We start from the raw sequence: 16,350 nt of genomic DNA on the forward strand, positions 1-16,350 counted from the left end.
CATGTGTGTGTGTGTGTGTGTGTGCGTGTGCGTGCATGTGTGTGTGTGTGTGTGTGTGTGTGTGTGTGTGTGTGTGTGTAACAGACACATACAGCGACATAGTAAAACTAACAAAGAGAGTGGAGAGATGGAGACTGGTAGGGGGATGGAGAGAGATACTGGTAGAGATGGAGAGGCAGACAGAGAGAAAGGGAGAGAGCTTCATAGACAGACGGAGACAGACAGATACAGACACTGAGACAGACAGATACAGACACTGAGACAGTCATTCCACTGTGACTTACTGCAATGATTTCCATTTCTTTGTGGTGTGGATCTTGGTCACGAAACGTTATCTTCGCGTTCGGGTCAGCCAGCTTTTCTGCTCGTGCTGTTCATGAGTGAGTCCGGATACAACTGTACAGTGATTGAGCTATCTGTACGCGTGGCTTTTTTTTTTCACCCGAAAGTGAAAGAAACAACTCTTTGTCGAAATGAAACTTTTTTTTTTTCCTCTTTAAAGTCCGACGAAAAACGTAGACCTCAGAAACACCCTCATATGTCGTGTCTATCTGCAGCAATGAATCGACCACCTGTTTCGGTCTCACACTGGCACAAATTCATCTACTGTACTGGGTGGCCATCTAAAAAGTGTTTACAAGCCTACGCTTAGACTGTCCACACGCAGTGCTAAGCTTAACAGAGGAAAGGGGGAAGGGGAAGAGGTGGTTGTCACGTGACATGTTCTCGCCTCGGAGAAACCGCATTCAGTCCCAGTGTTGTCGGCAGTTGCCGCAAAACACGCAACGTGTTCATCTTGTTGGACATTAGTTGATCGATTGATCTCGTGACAAATGGTGATCTTGTTTAACTACATCCTGAAATAATATGGGTAGCCCTGGCGACCTTTTGTTTGAGTTTGTGTGGCTGTTTATACATGGCGCGCTCTCAGGCTCACATTAATTTTCAGTGTGTGCCAGTGTCAGTACGTGCGAGTGTGTGTGTGTGTGTGTGTGTGTTCTCAATCACAACGTATGGGTAAACACTTGTCTGAATTTGATGTGTAAGAGAAGGCATCGATAGCATTATTTCTCTCTCTGTGCGCGCGCGCGCGTGTGTGTGCTCTGTATAGATATAATTTCTTTTCCTGCCGGCAACTATGTATTTTATTAACATGATGCTTGTGTCTATATGTATGCGTGTGTGTGTGTGTGTGTGTGTGTTATTATTACCATGTTTATGCCGGCTTTATGTAGTATTGTGTACGCATGTTATGACTTTGTTGTATTGTGTCAGTAGAGCATCATGTGCTATCACTGTACTGATGTGACACATGATTTTTCTACTGATGTAGCATTGTGTAGCGTAGACCCTGTTTCAGGGTGGGGCTGGATGTAAGAAAAAAAAAAAGAAAAAAAAGCGCGCCATGCCTATCTATTGTATTATCCTCGAAAATTAAGAATTTTGTCTTGTCTAGTCTCTCGATTTCTATCTCTCTGCTCTCATCACACACACACACCGGCACACCGTAGCACACAAACCGGCACACACACACACACACACACCGTACGCACACGCGCACACGCACACACACACACACTCACACACACACACACACACATGTACACACTATGCACACACGCACGCGCGCACACGTACACGGCGTACACCCAATCCCAACGGCCCGGAAGCTCTTTTTCTTCTTCTTCATTTATACAACCAACATCATTATATTTATTCTGTTGTAGTTTGGGGAGGTTGCTGAGGATTGCGCTGTTGTGAGGATTGAAAAAAAAAAAATTGGTGACCTGGCCAGCCAGTGCACATTCAGCGTGCACTGACTGACATGATGCCAAGCCTCAGCATCAGCTGTTGAGCAGGGGATGGGGGAGATGGTGATTTTGGGGTGTGTGGGTGGTTAGGAGGAGGGTGAGGCGGGCAGTGCTGGGCGAGAGGAGGGGGAGAATGGGGGGGTTTGTGGGGAGGGGGGTGGGGGGGGGTTCACTTTTAGAGATGAGAGGCCAGTCTGGACTTGAAGCAGTCCAGTGACTCAGCTGTCACAACTTCCTGAGGCAGCTTGTTCCATTCTGGTATGGTCCTTGGGAGGAATGCCATCTGCCTGTACAGTGTTGTGCAGGAGGGAATGTCGTAGCTCAGGCTGTTGTTCATCCTACAGCTCAGCCTGCTCTTAGATGGCTTGGGCAGGTGCTTGGAGTTGATGGAGATGATACCATGGTGGAATTTGTAGAACATCTCCAAGTGGGCTTTCTTGCGGCGCTGTCCTGCTGACGGAGGACTGGAGGACCTGCGACGTACTGCTGCCTTCGTCGAGGAGATGGGGGAATCCGGCCATCTGATAAATGACGAACGAGACTGAACAACACACACGCACGCACACACACACTGTGCACACACACACACATACAAACTCACACACACACTGTGACACTGATGCACACTATGACATACTTGCACATCTTGATCTTGATTGCAAAAAAATAGCCTTTTAATATCTTAAATATATTTTCACTGCTGACACGAAGAAAATTATATAATGACAAAAAAAGTTGCTGAAATTGATACACGCAAAATAGTGGCCTACCAAGATAGTACGTACAGTACATGTCTGTCTCCTATCCGTAAGGTTCATGTGGGGGAGGAGGGGGAGGGGGGCTGAGGGAGGGGGGGGGGATCGAACTTTGATACATTTACTTATCGGCTGACCTTTACTCTCTCTAGCTCTCTCTAATCGACACAAAACAACTGACAAAATGACTGATACTAATAACAGACACTAGAGATATGAGTGTTTATGTCACAGAACTGATGACCTATTCAGTCAGTGATCCCACAATCAACAGAAGTTTGTCTTGATGCTTAATTCCCATCAGGAATAGCTATCGAGATCAGGATCAGGATTTGGGGCGTTGTTTTATACAACTTAGCCATTTTTGGCTTTTTATGCCCTCTCAGATTTACTCCTTTACATTGTTGGTCAGGTCGTTGACTAGCTCAGTCATTTTATCCGTCAGTCATATTTAGTTTTTGTCAATAACTCGTGTTTATCTATGAGGTTCTTAAAAGTTTTTATACTAGGTGCACGTTTGATATTGTTTATTAATTTGTTCCAATAATTTGTTACTAAATTTAAACTTTCTGAGATTTGTTCTGGAATACTGTTTAAATATTTTGTCTGTGCTGTTTCTTGTAGAGTCTACCTTTGGAGTACAAAAAAAGCATGCTTTGTTTATATCATCAAACCCATTTAATAATTTGTACATCTGTATCAAGTCCCCTCTTCTTGCTTAAAGTGATGGTAGTTGTAAGTACTTTAATCTTTCTTGATATGAGTAATCTTTTATGCTATAGACCAGCTTTGTTGCTCTTCTTTGAGCCCTTTCTATGGCTTGTGACTGCTTTATTTGTGTTGGGTACCATAGTGTTTCCATATTCTAGGATATGTCTTACTAATGTTTTATATAACCGTAAGAAAGTAACCTTATCTATAAATGTAAATGCTCTTTTTATTATTCCAGTCATTCTGTTCGCTTTGTTTATACTATTTGTTATATGTTTGTCAAATGATAAATTTTTGTCAAATGTGACACCTAAGTCTTTTTCCTCATCACATTTTGATACTTTTATTTCTTTGTCTCCGATTTTCATTATGTATTCTTTCTCTGGGTTTGATTTCCCAGTATGATGTACTATACATTTTTTTAGCATTAAAATATAGATTCTATGTGTCTGACCATTTTACTAATGTTTCAATATCTTTTTGTAAATCCTGATAGAGTTTTGGAGAGTTGTATAATTTTGTGTCATCTGCAAAAATGTTACAAGTACTCTTTAGTTCACAAGGGAGATAATTTATGAATAAAGTAAATAGTTCAGGTCCTAATAAAAAAAAAAGAAGTAATATACTACCTTGTGGTATGCCACTTATAACATCAGCTTTACCAGAGAAGGAACTACCAATTCTAAACTCTTTGAGTTCTTTTTGTTAGAAAGTCCCTTATCCACCCAAGTGTGTTTCCTGTTATTCCATAAGATTCCAGTTTCTTTAGTAGTCTTTCATGTGGTACAGAGTCAAATGCTTTTTTGAAGTCTAATTATAACACATCTATGTCTTCTCCCTTATCTATCTCTTTTGTAAAGTTCTCCATCACTTCCAGAAGTTGAGTCACACATGACCTATTTTTGCGACTCCGGTGTAATATGGTGTAATAGAAATTGCATGCTTTCTTTAATGCAGCTTAAATCAAAACTGACAGCAGATACTGAAGTGGTCAGTGAGCACAACCATTGCCAACCGTCAACCCACCCTCTGCAGTGTCTTTCATCCGAAGACAATTTTTTACCCTTACTGTCTGCCAAGGGTGACAGCCTATGATTCGTATGAAGCAGAGGTAAATATGGTGAATCCTTATGTTGCGTTGGCTTTGTCGAGGGAAACCAGGAGTTTTGCGGAGAGACTGTGTCTCGAATGCGGCCCATGACAGTTTGACTCTCATCCTTCATTTGCTTGGCAGTCAAAATTGATGTATTGAGACTGGCAGATGTCTTTATATTCCATACGACTTACATATGTAGCTGCGAAGTGAGTGCACTTGCAGACGATAAATGACGGAATGCCCGAAATTTGCAGATTGTCGAAATTCGTTCATTCTAGAGATATATTTGAATTCAGCCGAACTCTGTTATTTTATTTTATTTTTTGCGATTAGCTGTTAGGCATGGAGGACAATGTGTCAGAATGTGAAAGTGGCCCCCAGATTAGAAGTGGCCGACTCTCATCGATGCTTTGCCACTGAAGCTTCTTCTTCTTTTTATTTTATTTTTTAATTGTCACACTGTGATGCAGTGCGAAGTAAAAGAGCATGCGCAGAACAGAATTCCTGGGATTTCTAATCATAAACGATTAGGTCAGCTGCCTGAGCGCACCACGCGTGTCTTGAATGTAAAGATAACCTTCACGTCAAACTGTACCCATGGGTCCCTACCATGTCAAAGGTAACTTGCCTGGGGCCGTATTCAAGACAGAATTCATTTTATCTTCAGGCATTGTCCCTGAGCAGATTTAAGAATGTCAGTAATCATGTATTATTTCCCAAAGTGTGTGTGTGTGTGCCACGACGGTCGTTTAAGAGCAGAGCCGGAAAAGGTGTTTGCTTTTAGCTATTGTGTGTTATGTGTGTGTGCGCACAACTGTGTGGGAGCAGTGTGTGCGCCTGTGTGGGAGGTGTGTGTGTGTGTGTGTGTGTGTGCATGCGTGTGTGTGTTTTTTAAGGCTTGTGAAGTGCAACCATGAGTGATAAATGCCCCAGAGAACGGAAGGTTTAGCAGATCTGGGACTCAGTAATCCTGTAATTTTTTTGTCAGAAAGACTTTATTATGCTGGTACAATAATCCGACTTGGTGAATGCACTTTTTCATCGCTAAATCACCAGACAGCGATTTATCTCCTGCAGTTTTCAACACACTGATGCACAAGCAAGTAAACAACACATTCAATCTGACAAATTTGAATGTATTTCTCTGACATTTCTCTTCAGTTGGAGTTTCATCACATACAAAACAACATCACTGGACATAAACCTGACAGAGAAATCAAAATGAGGGACAAGGGGGCCTCATGCGTGAAACCTTACTAAGTTTCAGTTTCAGTTTCAGTAGCTCAAGGAGGCGTCATTGCGTTTGGACAAATCCATATACGAAACCTTACTAAACGTGCAGTTACCAACTAAATGGAAGTCGGTAACTAAAACTCAAACTTTTGCATGCCAGAAACTTCCCAAACAAATTTCTCCATGCGGAACACTACCCAAAGTCAACATGTTCTGTGCTGAATTTCAGGCATATGCCGGACAACTTGCACCCCTACATCAAAAGCAAAGACAACAATTATAGGGTACCTGATAATTTTTTTTTAAAAAGACAATGGACACTGAATGAAGTGTCTGAAAAGGACCAGTCCCTCATGAGCAAAGTTCTGTGGTCCCTCTGTTCACACACTTGACTAACGCAAGAATCAAATAAACATGATAGAGGAGACACCAACAAAAGCAACAGAGAGTGAATGGCAATTTATACAAGGATCTTTCATATTTATACATAAAAAATTAGGACAGTCTTTTTTTTTTTTTTCGTGGATCAACAGAATAACTTAACATACATTCTGAACTCCATTTGCAATGTGTGAATCACAGTTAAAAATACACCTTAGTGTATCAATGGCTGCTGAAAAAACAAAAATAAACCACCAAAATACAGTCAATACATTTGCCAGTGGAGCTTGAATGTGAAGAACAGCATTGTCTGCATGTGTCCAGATGCATTCATGTACAGTGCTTGTGAGCATGTGAGAGTTTGCACATATGTATGTCTGTGTATCATCTGTATCAACTATCAGAGTAGTTGAGCTTCTGTGTCTCAATTATGAAAAAGAAATAAAAAATCAGTGTAAAAAATCAAAGGAAAAAAAGTGTATTGGTAGAGCAACGTTTATACGTTGAAACCCACATATGTATGGCAACAGTGTTTTTTTTTAACATGCACACCAGCTTCAAGCTCATGGAATGCCATGGTTTTCTGTCATTCACAACAAATCATTCTTCCCTTCATAATTATTTTCTTCATTCATTTTACTTTCTTCTGCACCAAGTTGCTCATTCATTAATTATAAACCATTCATATGTGTGAGGATTTTAAAAACATCTCTGTAAATTTCTTATGGAAATTTTTTTCTACTGAAAAATCATGTTTAATAAATATACTTGATTCACATGTGTTCCATTTAAATCATTCCACTTAATCACACAACACTTCATCACACATGATTTACATTCTTTAAAATACTCTTGACCAGATAAATCATTTCATAAAAACAAAAACAAAACACAATCTAGCAAAATTTTCCAACAATTCACAAAAGACGAAGCGCTTGCTCAAAAAGCATGGTGAGACCATGAATATTGACTGGCATGAATATTCATTTTGTTTCCTCCAGATGAACATAAGGGTCAGGGTATGCTTCAGGGTTGTCTGGCACTCGGAGGCAGGTCAGCGAAATAGGGATGCTGCAAAGCTTCATCCGCCGACATCCTGTCTGATGGGCAGCACACCAGCAGACACTGAAAATGTACAACACCAGCACATATGAGTATCAATCACTGTAATTACACTCCTGTGTGCACATTCTAATCTATACAATGAATGTGTGTGTGTTTTGATTTTATACCAGTTCACAGTCAAATCAACATGCATATCCTCTCGTGTGCACACACTAATACAATGAAATATGTGTATTTTGTTATATCAGTTCACAGTCATTACAACATGAAACTCTTGTGTACACAGACTAATACAGTGAATGTGTCAGCTTGGATTTAATATCAGTTCACAGTCATAACATATGCAATGAATGTGAACTGATATCAAATTAAAATGCATGAATGCCCACACACATGCTTTTTTCTTCTTATGGAGAAAATAAGTCAACAAGATATGAAGATATATTAACTGAAATGCCCCTTCACAAAACAAAACACAATGAAATTGAAATGACATAATGGCGCTATGTTTCAAAATCTGAAACCATGTCAGGATTTCTTAATCACACTATTTATGACAGAAAAACTGACAAGACCTGGAGAAATATGGTAAACACTTCTTGTGTGCAACACCCTGTGACTTCACAGAATCAAGGGAGAAGAAGAAGATACAACCTGAAGGCGCAGTGGCCTTTAACCTAATTTGATAAATATAACAGCATGTTTACCTGTAGTAAATCTCTGCCTTTACTGTTAAGCTTGGGCACAACTTGCTGCCATGTGGTGGTCACATGATACATTGGAAACATCTGCAACAAAGCTTCAGTTTGTGGATCATGCCAGTTCAACAAGAAGCAAGACTTCACGTGTGGCTATCTTCAAGTCAATTTTATTTTTCAGTGAGAAGCATCAAGCAGGGGTACAAGACTTTAAAGTGCCTGAACGAAACAAAGGTTTATTCACATGCGCAATATTTTATCATCAATACTTCCAAGTAATCTGCAGATACCTACTCCAGGAGAAGGGACACATCTGACACTATACTGGTCCACTTGAGTGACAACACATGAAGAAGGTGGTCACAAACTGCACCATTAATTCTAATTAACAGCCTCTGGCATGCATGTCCCCATGCTCCAGTAACAAAATTAAACTGGTATGAAAAAAAAATTAAGGGCATGCCAAAGCAGGGTTCGGAATGACCATAGTGAATCTGTCACTCATTTAATTCACCAGGGACACAAATCCATGAGTTTATGTAAACTGTTAACGATGCAAAAAACGACAACCCAGCAATTAAACAAAATATGTGTAATTTCGGTCAAAAGATAAAGAAACAAAAAGCATGCATACATAGGGACACCTTTCCTAGCATCTGAAAATAAATAGAGAGGAAGATAAAACCAAGAATGCCCCCACACTGCAAACAGAGATATATACATCATATTACAAACATGTACGCATATTACAAACACATGTACGCAAATGACTCACTCTGTAATTAGGCAGTTGTGTCATGCCAGGCCATTGGTCCTCTGTGGGTGTACCAAGCAATCAGTGCTAGTTATGGAAAACTAATGGAAAGCTGCCTTTAAATGTTAGAAAATAAAATGATATCTTTGAAACTTGTAAATGATTTGTAATGTGTTCTGGACATGTTCATTCAGATTTTAGCATTTTCTCTCATGCGCTGGAGAGAAACTTGTACAAAAGAAGCTGGTTGGAATCTTGGAAAACTCATTGTCACAAATTTCTATACCAATGTTTAATCTGATTCACTTATACACATGCACATGAGTGAGCACACAAATTCACACACTGACCAGGATTACTAAAGCCTCACCATGCTTATACACAGCAGCAGAAAAGCAAAGAATCAGAATGATTTTGTTTGCATATGTGCACTGCTTAGACTCAAACTCAAAGTATCACACTAGTTATGAAATTGTAAATATGTGCAACAAAATAAAAAATGGCAACCCTGCTTACACATGGACATTCTTTGTGATACTACACTGTGACACCAACAGTCAAAGATGCAAACAGATACTGAATCCATCGTAACAGAAAAAAACTCAGCCTAAACAATTACTCTGACAACCACAACTATCCTGAGCATATTTCTGCCTTTGGTAAAAGGATACTTGAAAATTCTTTTCAGCTGATCATCGTCATCATTGCCAGGGAACAACGGTCGACCAGCATTAGCTAACTCTGCAATTGAAAGAAAATGTCCAGCATAAATGAAAACATGAAACAGAAACATCCAGACAATGTGAGATGGATGAATACTGAGTGTACATGCTCTCATCTGCAATTCACCTCAAGACCATCCCACATCTGTAGTGTTCAGAGCACCATTCATATATATACATACAACACACAACACACACATATGAATATAATGCTGTCTGTGGTCTGGCAGTAGATGTCCCACCATAAAATGTGCCCCAAATAGACAAAAAAAGAATGAAAGAGAAACCACAAACACACACAAAACATACATGTATACATACACACACACAAAAATATAGCACTTAACCAATGAAAAAAACACAGTGTAGCAAACCTAAAACCCACCAGCAAATATGCAGCCTGCTGACCACATGTCAATGGAGGTGGAATACATCTTGGCCCCAAACAAAACGTCAGGGGGACGATACCAAAGCGTCACAACCTGCATCACCCATTCGAAAGCATAAACATTTTTTCTGAGCTTATCTTTTCTATGAAAATGAATGCTGTGAACTAAAATCATATTTTGAAATCAAACTGTTATGTCAGATGACAATGTTAATTCTTCGAATTTCTTGTTATTCCAGCTGCACAGAGTTGATACAGTATTTAAAGAGAAGAACAGGCCTAGTGTAAACACAATACATCAGAACTCTGATCCCTTTGAAGCTCTAAAACTGCACCTTTCTTTGTACATTGAAAAAAAAAAAAATCAACAAAGCCCTTACAATATATAACAATGATGATAATAATAATCTTCATTTACACAGTGTTGAACCTTACGCACAGAAAAATCAAAGCACTTACACACCAGTCAATCATACCCAAGACTAGCTCTCATTCAGGAGGATGAAAGACAAAACTTACAAATACATGTAAACAGTAAGACAGAGAAACTACAGACCAGGAAGAGTGAGGGGAGGAGGGGTGAGAGCGGGGAATTAATTGGAAACAGGCCATACTTTAACGAACTGAGCGCATAGATTTGATGGGGCTCATTCAATGTGCAAGGTCCAGAGACAGAGAAATAGTGGTAGCCAAATGTGGAGTGTTTGAATCTGGGTCATAGAAACATTTGAGAGAATCTGAAGCTGATCATAAAGAGCGAGATAGGGTCAGAGGCAAGGGCAGTCACAGAGAGAGGAAGGGAAAATATGTCCACACATTTAACTTTTACAACATACAGTGCAAATCTTGTACTATACTATGTGTGAGACAGAGAGTCAATTGAGAGATTGCAAGAAAGAAGTGATGGGCTCAGATGGATGAAGCAGGCAAACCAGGCAAGAGTACGCAGTAGTCAAGACACAAGAAAATGGGAGAAATGATGAGTTCAGACATTGCACCAGTGGGCAGCTATATCTGATTAGTTCCACCAATGCCCCGTGTATGGATTGACAGGTCTTTTCATGGACAATGCACTGTCAAGGACAACACCAAGGTTCTTGACTGAGCTGTAAAGAGAAATGGATGTACTGCCAAGTTTAAGTGAGTCAATTGTCCTAACAGATACAATACTTTACAACCTATCTACTGAGCAAGAAAGACCATCTGAACGACAACCACCACCATTCACATCCTACAGTGGTTACACATTTAATCATCCAGAGTTGCAAGCTTGTGCACCTACAGACACAACCTAAACACACACACACAAGCACACACACACATGCACAGAATATGAACACATCAAACATACCCACACACACTGAGAACAGAGATGGTTACCTCTGCAGAATAAAAGCGGACAGGAATGCCAAAAGCTCTTGCCAACCCAAAGTCAGCCAGTTTAAGCTCGCCATTCTGAAAACAAATAAGATCTGTCAAAGACTGTTAATGTTATGAATGAAATGATGTCTTAAAAATTCACACTAAAATCTGCAACAGTTATTGTCTTTGAGAATAAATAAATCAAATATGGTATTAAAAAGAAGAAAAAAAATGCCATGTTCTTTCTAAAAGTCTGATGCGTTTTGGGGGTGTTTTTTTTTTCATCTTTGTCACGTATTTGTTTGAAATAATTATGCATTCAAATGAAATACTTGCACATAAAAAATATATACATATTGATAAAAATATATATCTTGAAGTTGAAGAGTAAACAAAACACACACAAAAACATGGAAAAATTTTAAAAAGAATAAAATTCTTTTTAGAAAATATACTAATTAACCTTCACTGGCTGTTGCTTTTGACTACATACGGAAGCTCATCTGGGTCGTCCACGACCCATACCTTTACAGAGACAAACACCTGTATACTCCTTTAAAGCTTGTGTGGGTCATGCATGACCCTTTATTTTGTAAAGAGACAAAAAACTGTATATTCCTCCAAAGCTTATAACAAAATATAGAAAAGGAAAACATATCGTAACAACTGATTACACACATATATGCTCGCACACGCACACACAGACTCACACAAACACATACACTCAGAAGAAACACATGCTCACGCATTCACACACATGCACACACACACACGCGCGCGCGCACACACACACAACTGATCACACACACAAACGCATAACACCACATGCACATACATACAAACCCTACTTATGCACACAGAGATAGAGAGAGAGAGAGAGAGAGAGAGAGAGAGAGAGAGAGAGAGAGAGAGAGAGAGAGAGAGAGACTGAGACAGAGAGACAGACAGACAGACAGCGAGACAGAGAGAGAGAGACAGAGACAGAGACAGAGAGAGAGGCACAGAGAGAAATGACTCATAGCATCCTATACACGCACAATCAAAGATATTCAGTTACACAGGTACATTATGTTAGGGAAAGGGATGGAAGGGGGTTATAGCTGAAGACAGGCGAAAGGGACTGGGCGGGGGCGGGGGCGGGGAGTAGTGGGAGAGTAGTGGGGTAGTGAGGCTATTGGAAGTAAAACTTCATTTTTTTCCGTCACTAATTGCAAATTAAACCTTCTGAAATCACTATTAAAAAGGTATGGGTCATGCATGACCCACATGAGCTTTCGAGGGGTGACCACATTTTTTCCTCTTTAAAAAGCATGGGTCATGCACGATCCACACAAGCGTCCGTGTGTAGTTAAAATGCCAACTTTAATTACTCATTAACTAATTGATTTTTTTTTTTCATTTTTTGGCAAAAGTTGGCCTTTTAGGTGTAGGAAGCATTTCTGAAATTTTGTAGAAAAATATTAAGAACTGGCCGAGATATTTGCATTTTTGTACCCTTCTGGGTCGTGTACGACCCACGATAGCCAGCGAAGGTTAATCAAATAGCATCTGGTTGCAATAACAGCCTGTGTAAAGAAATATAAACTACTCTTATTAATACAAAGAAGCAAATATACTTAAAAAGAAGACAGGAGGAGGAGGGTGAGAGAGAGAGAGAAAGAGAGAGTCACACACACACACACACACACAAACACAGAGAGAGAAGCAAATGTATGTGTATACATACTTTATTGATGAGAAGATTCTGTGGTTTGAGATCTCTGTGCAGAACATTGTTTGAGTGGCAGAAGCCAAGGCCTCTCAACAACTGATACAGGAAAGACTGAAAATCAAATACAAACATGCACAATCCTGTCAGAAAAACACTGGAAAAAATCATACTTTTTTATCTTATTCTTATCAAGACAGCCATATTTAGCAAACTGACATTTTTTCAAAACACCCAAAAGCACAATACATTATGACTAAATACATTTAACAAATACAACAGTCAATGAGAATAAACTTTAGTAGGACTTGCACATGTATAAATTACAAAGCGAACACTATGGTGACTGCAATTACAATTTATCACCAATCACCATACTCAAAATCAGTCAAAATTCACAATATTTTTAAAACTCTCCATCACCTCTTCAGCCAAAATTTGAGCAAAAACAATTTCATCACATAAGTGCTTTTAAATTCTTGTTCTTTCTTTCTTCTTTTTTTTTCTGAACGGCCAGGAAACAACAAGGGAAATAACTTGACTTTCTGACTATTGAGAAAAAAAGTTTATGGATACAACACACCACTGATAATCAAGGATTAATTCATATTAATCAGGATGTCAATAGTGCAACAGTAAGCTGAATAATAGCTTTACCTTGACTGTGTCTGGATCAATTTCACCATTGCAAGTATCAAAGTACTTTTTGAGATCCTGATCACAGTATTCAAAGACCAATGTCAGCTTTCGTTCACTATGCAACACATCATGCAATCTGCAACCGAACAAGCCAGAAACATTTTATTATTCACAGTAACACAGATCCCTACAAAAAATGAGCAACAACCAAATTAGAACATAACAAAACACTAAAACATTAGTCCCCACAACCAAAAAAACAAACAAAAAAAGAAAAAAAAGGAAAAAAAAACAAAAAAAAAAAAACACCCCACAAATAATGCATTCTTACTTGTGTATACATAGTTGTAGAATTCGGCCACAGTACTCAAACTTTTCAACATCAATTCATGACTGCATTCATAACATGTAAACCCAATAAACACTCCAATGTCAACAAAGTAACACACACACAATGCAAAAATGATAAATATTTTCAAATAATAAATATAGAAAATGATACAAGTTAGAAGGTCTTACTCTTAATCTTATATTAGGACTATAACAGTATGTTCTTCATTTTCTTGGCAGCCAGCAAAGCCAGGACTATGAATTCTATTTGGCTTTGATACTGACTGATATCCAAAACAAACACTTTAAAACCATCCCAACACAATACTTGCCTAACAATGTTTCTGTGCTTTAACTCCTTCAGGAGACAGATCTCTCTCAAGGCTGAACTTGGCACACCCTGTAAAATAAGTTACATTTCAAAATTACCTACACCTTTTGAAATTTTAAAAAAATCTGGAAGATATTTAGATAGACATTAAATTAATATAAACAAAGACTCAATTCAAAGACAATTCCACTTCATCCAGATAATCAAATCTTATTCAATGAACCATATTATACTGACAAAAATATTATATTGTACTGACAAAAATATTTCATGATTATAAATATAACTGAACAAATATAAAAACATGTTGCTGAGTCAAAGACCAGCTTCCAATATCATGTGTCTCATCTTTGACCTCAACTTGCTCACACAGACATATACACACAGAGAGAAAAAAGTTAAAATAAACAGATGGTTTGATATCTTATAAACAACCCATTATTTATGATTTGGAGAAGAAGAAAAAAACACAAACCAAAAAAAAAAACACGTAGAATTTAGATGATTTTTCAAATGCAAAGAGTGGATTCAATTTTTTTCCCTTAAAGTTGTTGGAAAATAGTCCAGACCTCATCATCATCATCTAGGCGAACTCGTTTGAGGGCCACAATCTCATGGGTTTCTCTGTTCTTGGCCTTGAAAACAGTGCCATAGGTCCCTGCAATTATAGTGCAAAATAATTCAGTTTTTAAAAACCCAACAAAACGTAACAAACAAACAAAAAAGAAAAAGAAAAACAAAACAGGAGTCAATCAGTCATTAAATCTCACCTTCATGTTAAAATAACAGCTACATATTATAGCATATAACATTTTATTATTGATATTTCATTACGGACAAGCTTCAATAGGTGCATGAATATGTGACAGAATTTCATTTTGAGAAAAGGCCTCTTTTGTTTTTTAAAGCAATGGTAACATCTGCAGAATCTACACACTCTCTGAGTCTCAATCTCCCTTGCCAAAAGCAAAATCTTAACACATAATAACAGGACTTCTTAACAACTGGATGAACTGGAAGCTTACCATTCTATAACAGCGTTAACACATGGAGTGCAAACACTTTTTTATGGCTGGATGCAACAAATCAAATTTGAATTAAACAGGATGACCCGTAGGTTGGTTGTACATTAAAAATTGTAAAATCAAAGAAGAGATAATGAATGAAAATACTATATAAATAATAAAGTATATTATTCAATTTTTAATTATTTTTTAAAACAATTTAGCCGAAACTAAAGGACAAAACACAGAAGGAACCTTCATGTGTAACATAATAAACCATTTATTCACTGATTCAGTCCACTGCAATACCACTTTGTATTCCCCTTCTTTCACCCCACTAGTGACCACAACTCTACCTCTTCACCATTGCCTCTCATCCACCCTCAAGAAAAAACAACAACAACAAAACTAAGTACTAACAAACAAAATAAAATAAAAGGCTGGTTGTGCAATACAACCTAAACAGTTTTAAGTTGGAATGTAGAAAACAAAAGAAGGTCAATGTACAGGTTTCTCAGTGTACTGTATTTCATTATTGGTTTGTGAACAACATTTCCACCTCTTCCGTCATAGATCCCACCTCCCCTCACCCCCATCTCCAAAATACAACAACAACAACAAAAAAACAAAAACAAAAAAAATAAAAAAAAGCATCAATAACAACACTTTTCAAACTGTTTGGAGGAGCAAAATGAATTATAATAATGATGCAACCTGTGTGTGACTTTCGCTTTTTAAACAGACCACGAAAGCGATTCCTCTTTTTCCTTTCCATTCATTTTTTTAATTTTATATTGCTATCACCTGTAACCCCGAAGTCACATTATAAAAGCAACTACAGCAAGAAGCATTTATGTCATAAGTCTTCCAGTTATCTACAACACAGTACAAACGAACGAGTATGATCACAGCAGACTGCCTATGTCCTTGCAGTCGCAGCAAATTATCGGTCGCTGTTCAGTCGATCACTTGATGTTTCACTCCCAAAAAATATCTCTTACTCCAGCACAGAAGAAAGATACAAAATAGTCCTTACTCTTCTCATCTAATCCTTAAACGTTCAACATCAGATCGTAGAGCACTCTAGAAGCGTACTTTACCTTCTCCAATCTTTTCAAGCTTTTCATATTTCTGCATTTTGTTTCAAAGCGGAAATGCACAAGCTGGATTTATCTCCCTTGTTGGAAGTGTGCCGTAATTATAATAATGTATATTTTGTTTGTCGACAACATTAAAATCTTTATCAAAATATATGTTATAGCATAATTACTTAATTGATCAATCAAACATAATCTTCTGGTCTGTCAAATAGCAACAATCATGATTTTTTTTTTTAGATGTCTCTTGAAAATTGAACAGCAT

The 16,350-nt window shown here is 38.2% G+C and overlaps 1 protein-coding gene across 2 annotated transcripts; it reads right to left on the reverse strand.

Annotated features, from left to right (window-relative positions):
• Positions 1-5,492: 5,492 nt before the first annotated feature.
• On the reverse strand, positions 5,493-16,160 carry LOC143275461 (cyclin-dependent kinase 5). Of its 2 annotated transcripts, XR_013053434.1 has the most exons (12): positions 16,089-16,160; positions 14,554-14,642; positions 13,986-14,053; positions 13,342-13,459; positions 12,703-12,798; positions 10,995-11,069; positions 9,612-9,708; positions 9,176-9,245; positions 8,526-8,586; positions 7,760-7,840; positions 5,700-7,112; positions 5,493-5,625 (listed from the first exon to the last, which is right to left on the reverse strand). XR_013053434.1 is itself a non-coding variant. In XM_076579606.1 (11 exons), the coding sequence occupies exons 1-11, from the start codon at positions 16,123-16,125 to the stop codon at positions 7,014-7,016; spliced, it is 891 nt and encodes a 296-aa protein (XP_076435721.1). In that variant the 5' UTR covers positions 16,126-16,160; the 3' UTR covers positions 5,493-7,013. The 2 variants fall into 2 exon arrangements, 1 of the variants encoding a protein (XP_076435721.1); XM_076579606.1 differs by having other exon boundaries at positions 5,493-7,112.
• Between the last annotated feature and the right edge of the window lie 190 nt (positions 16,161-16,350).

This window comes from Babylonia areolata, chromosome 2, assembly GCF_041734735.1.
Source record: "Babylonia areolata isolate BAREFJ2019XMU chromosome 2, ASM4173473v1, whole genome shotgun sequence".
NCBI classification, from domain to species: Eukaryota; Metazoa; Mollusca; class Gastropoda; order Neogastropoda; family Buccinidae; genus Babylonia; species Babylonia areolata.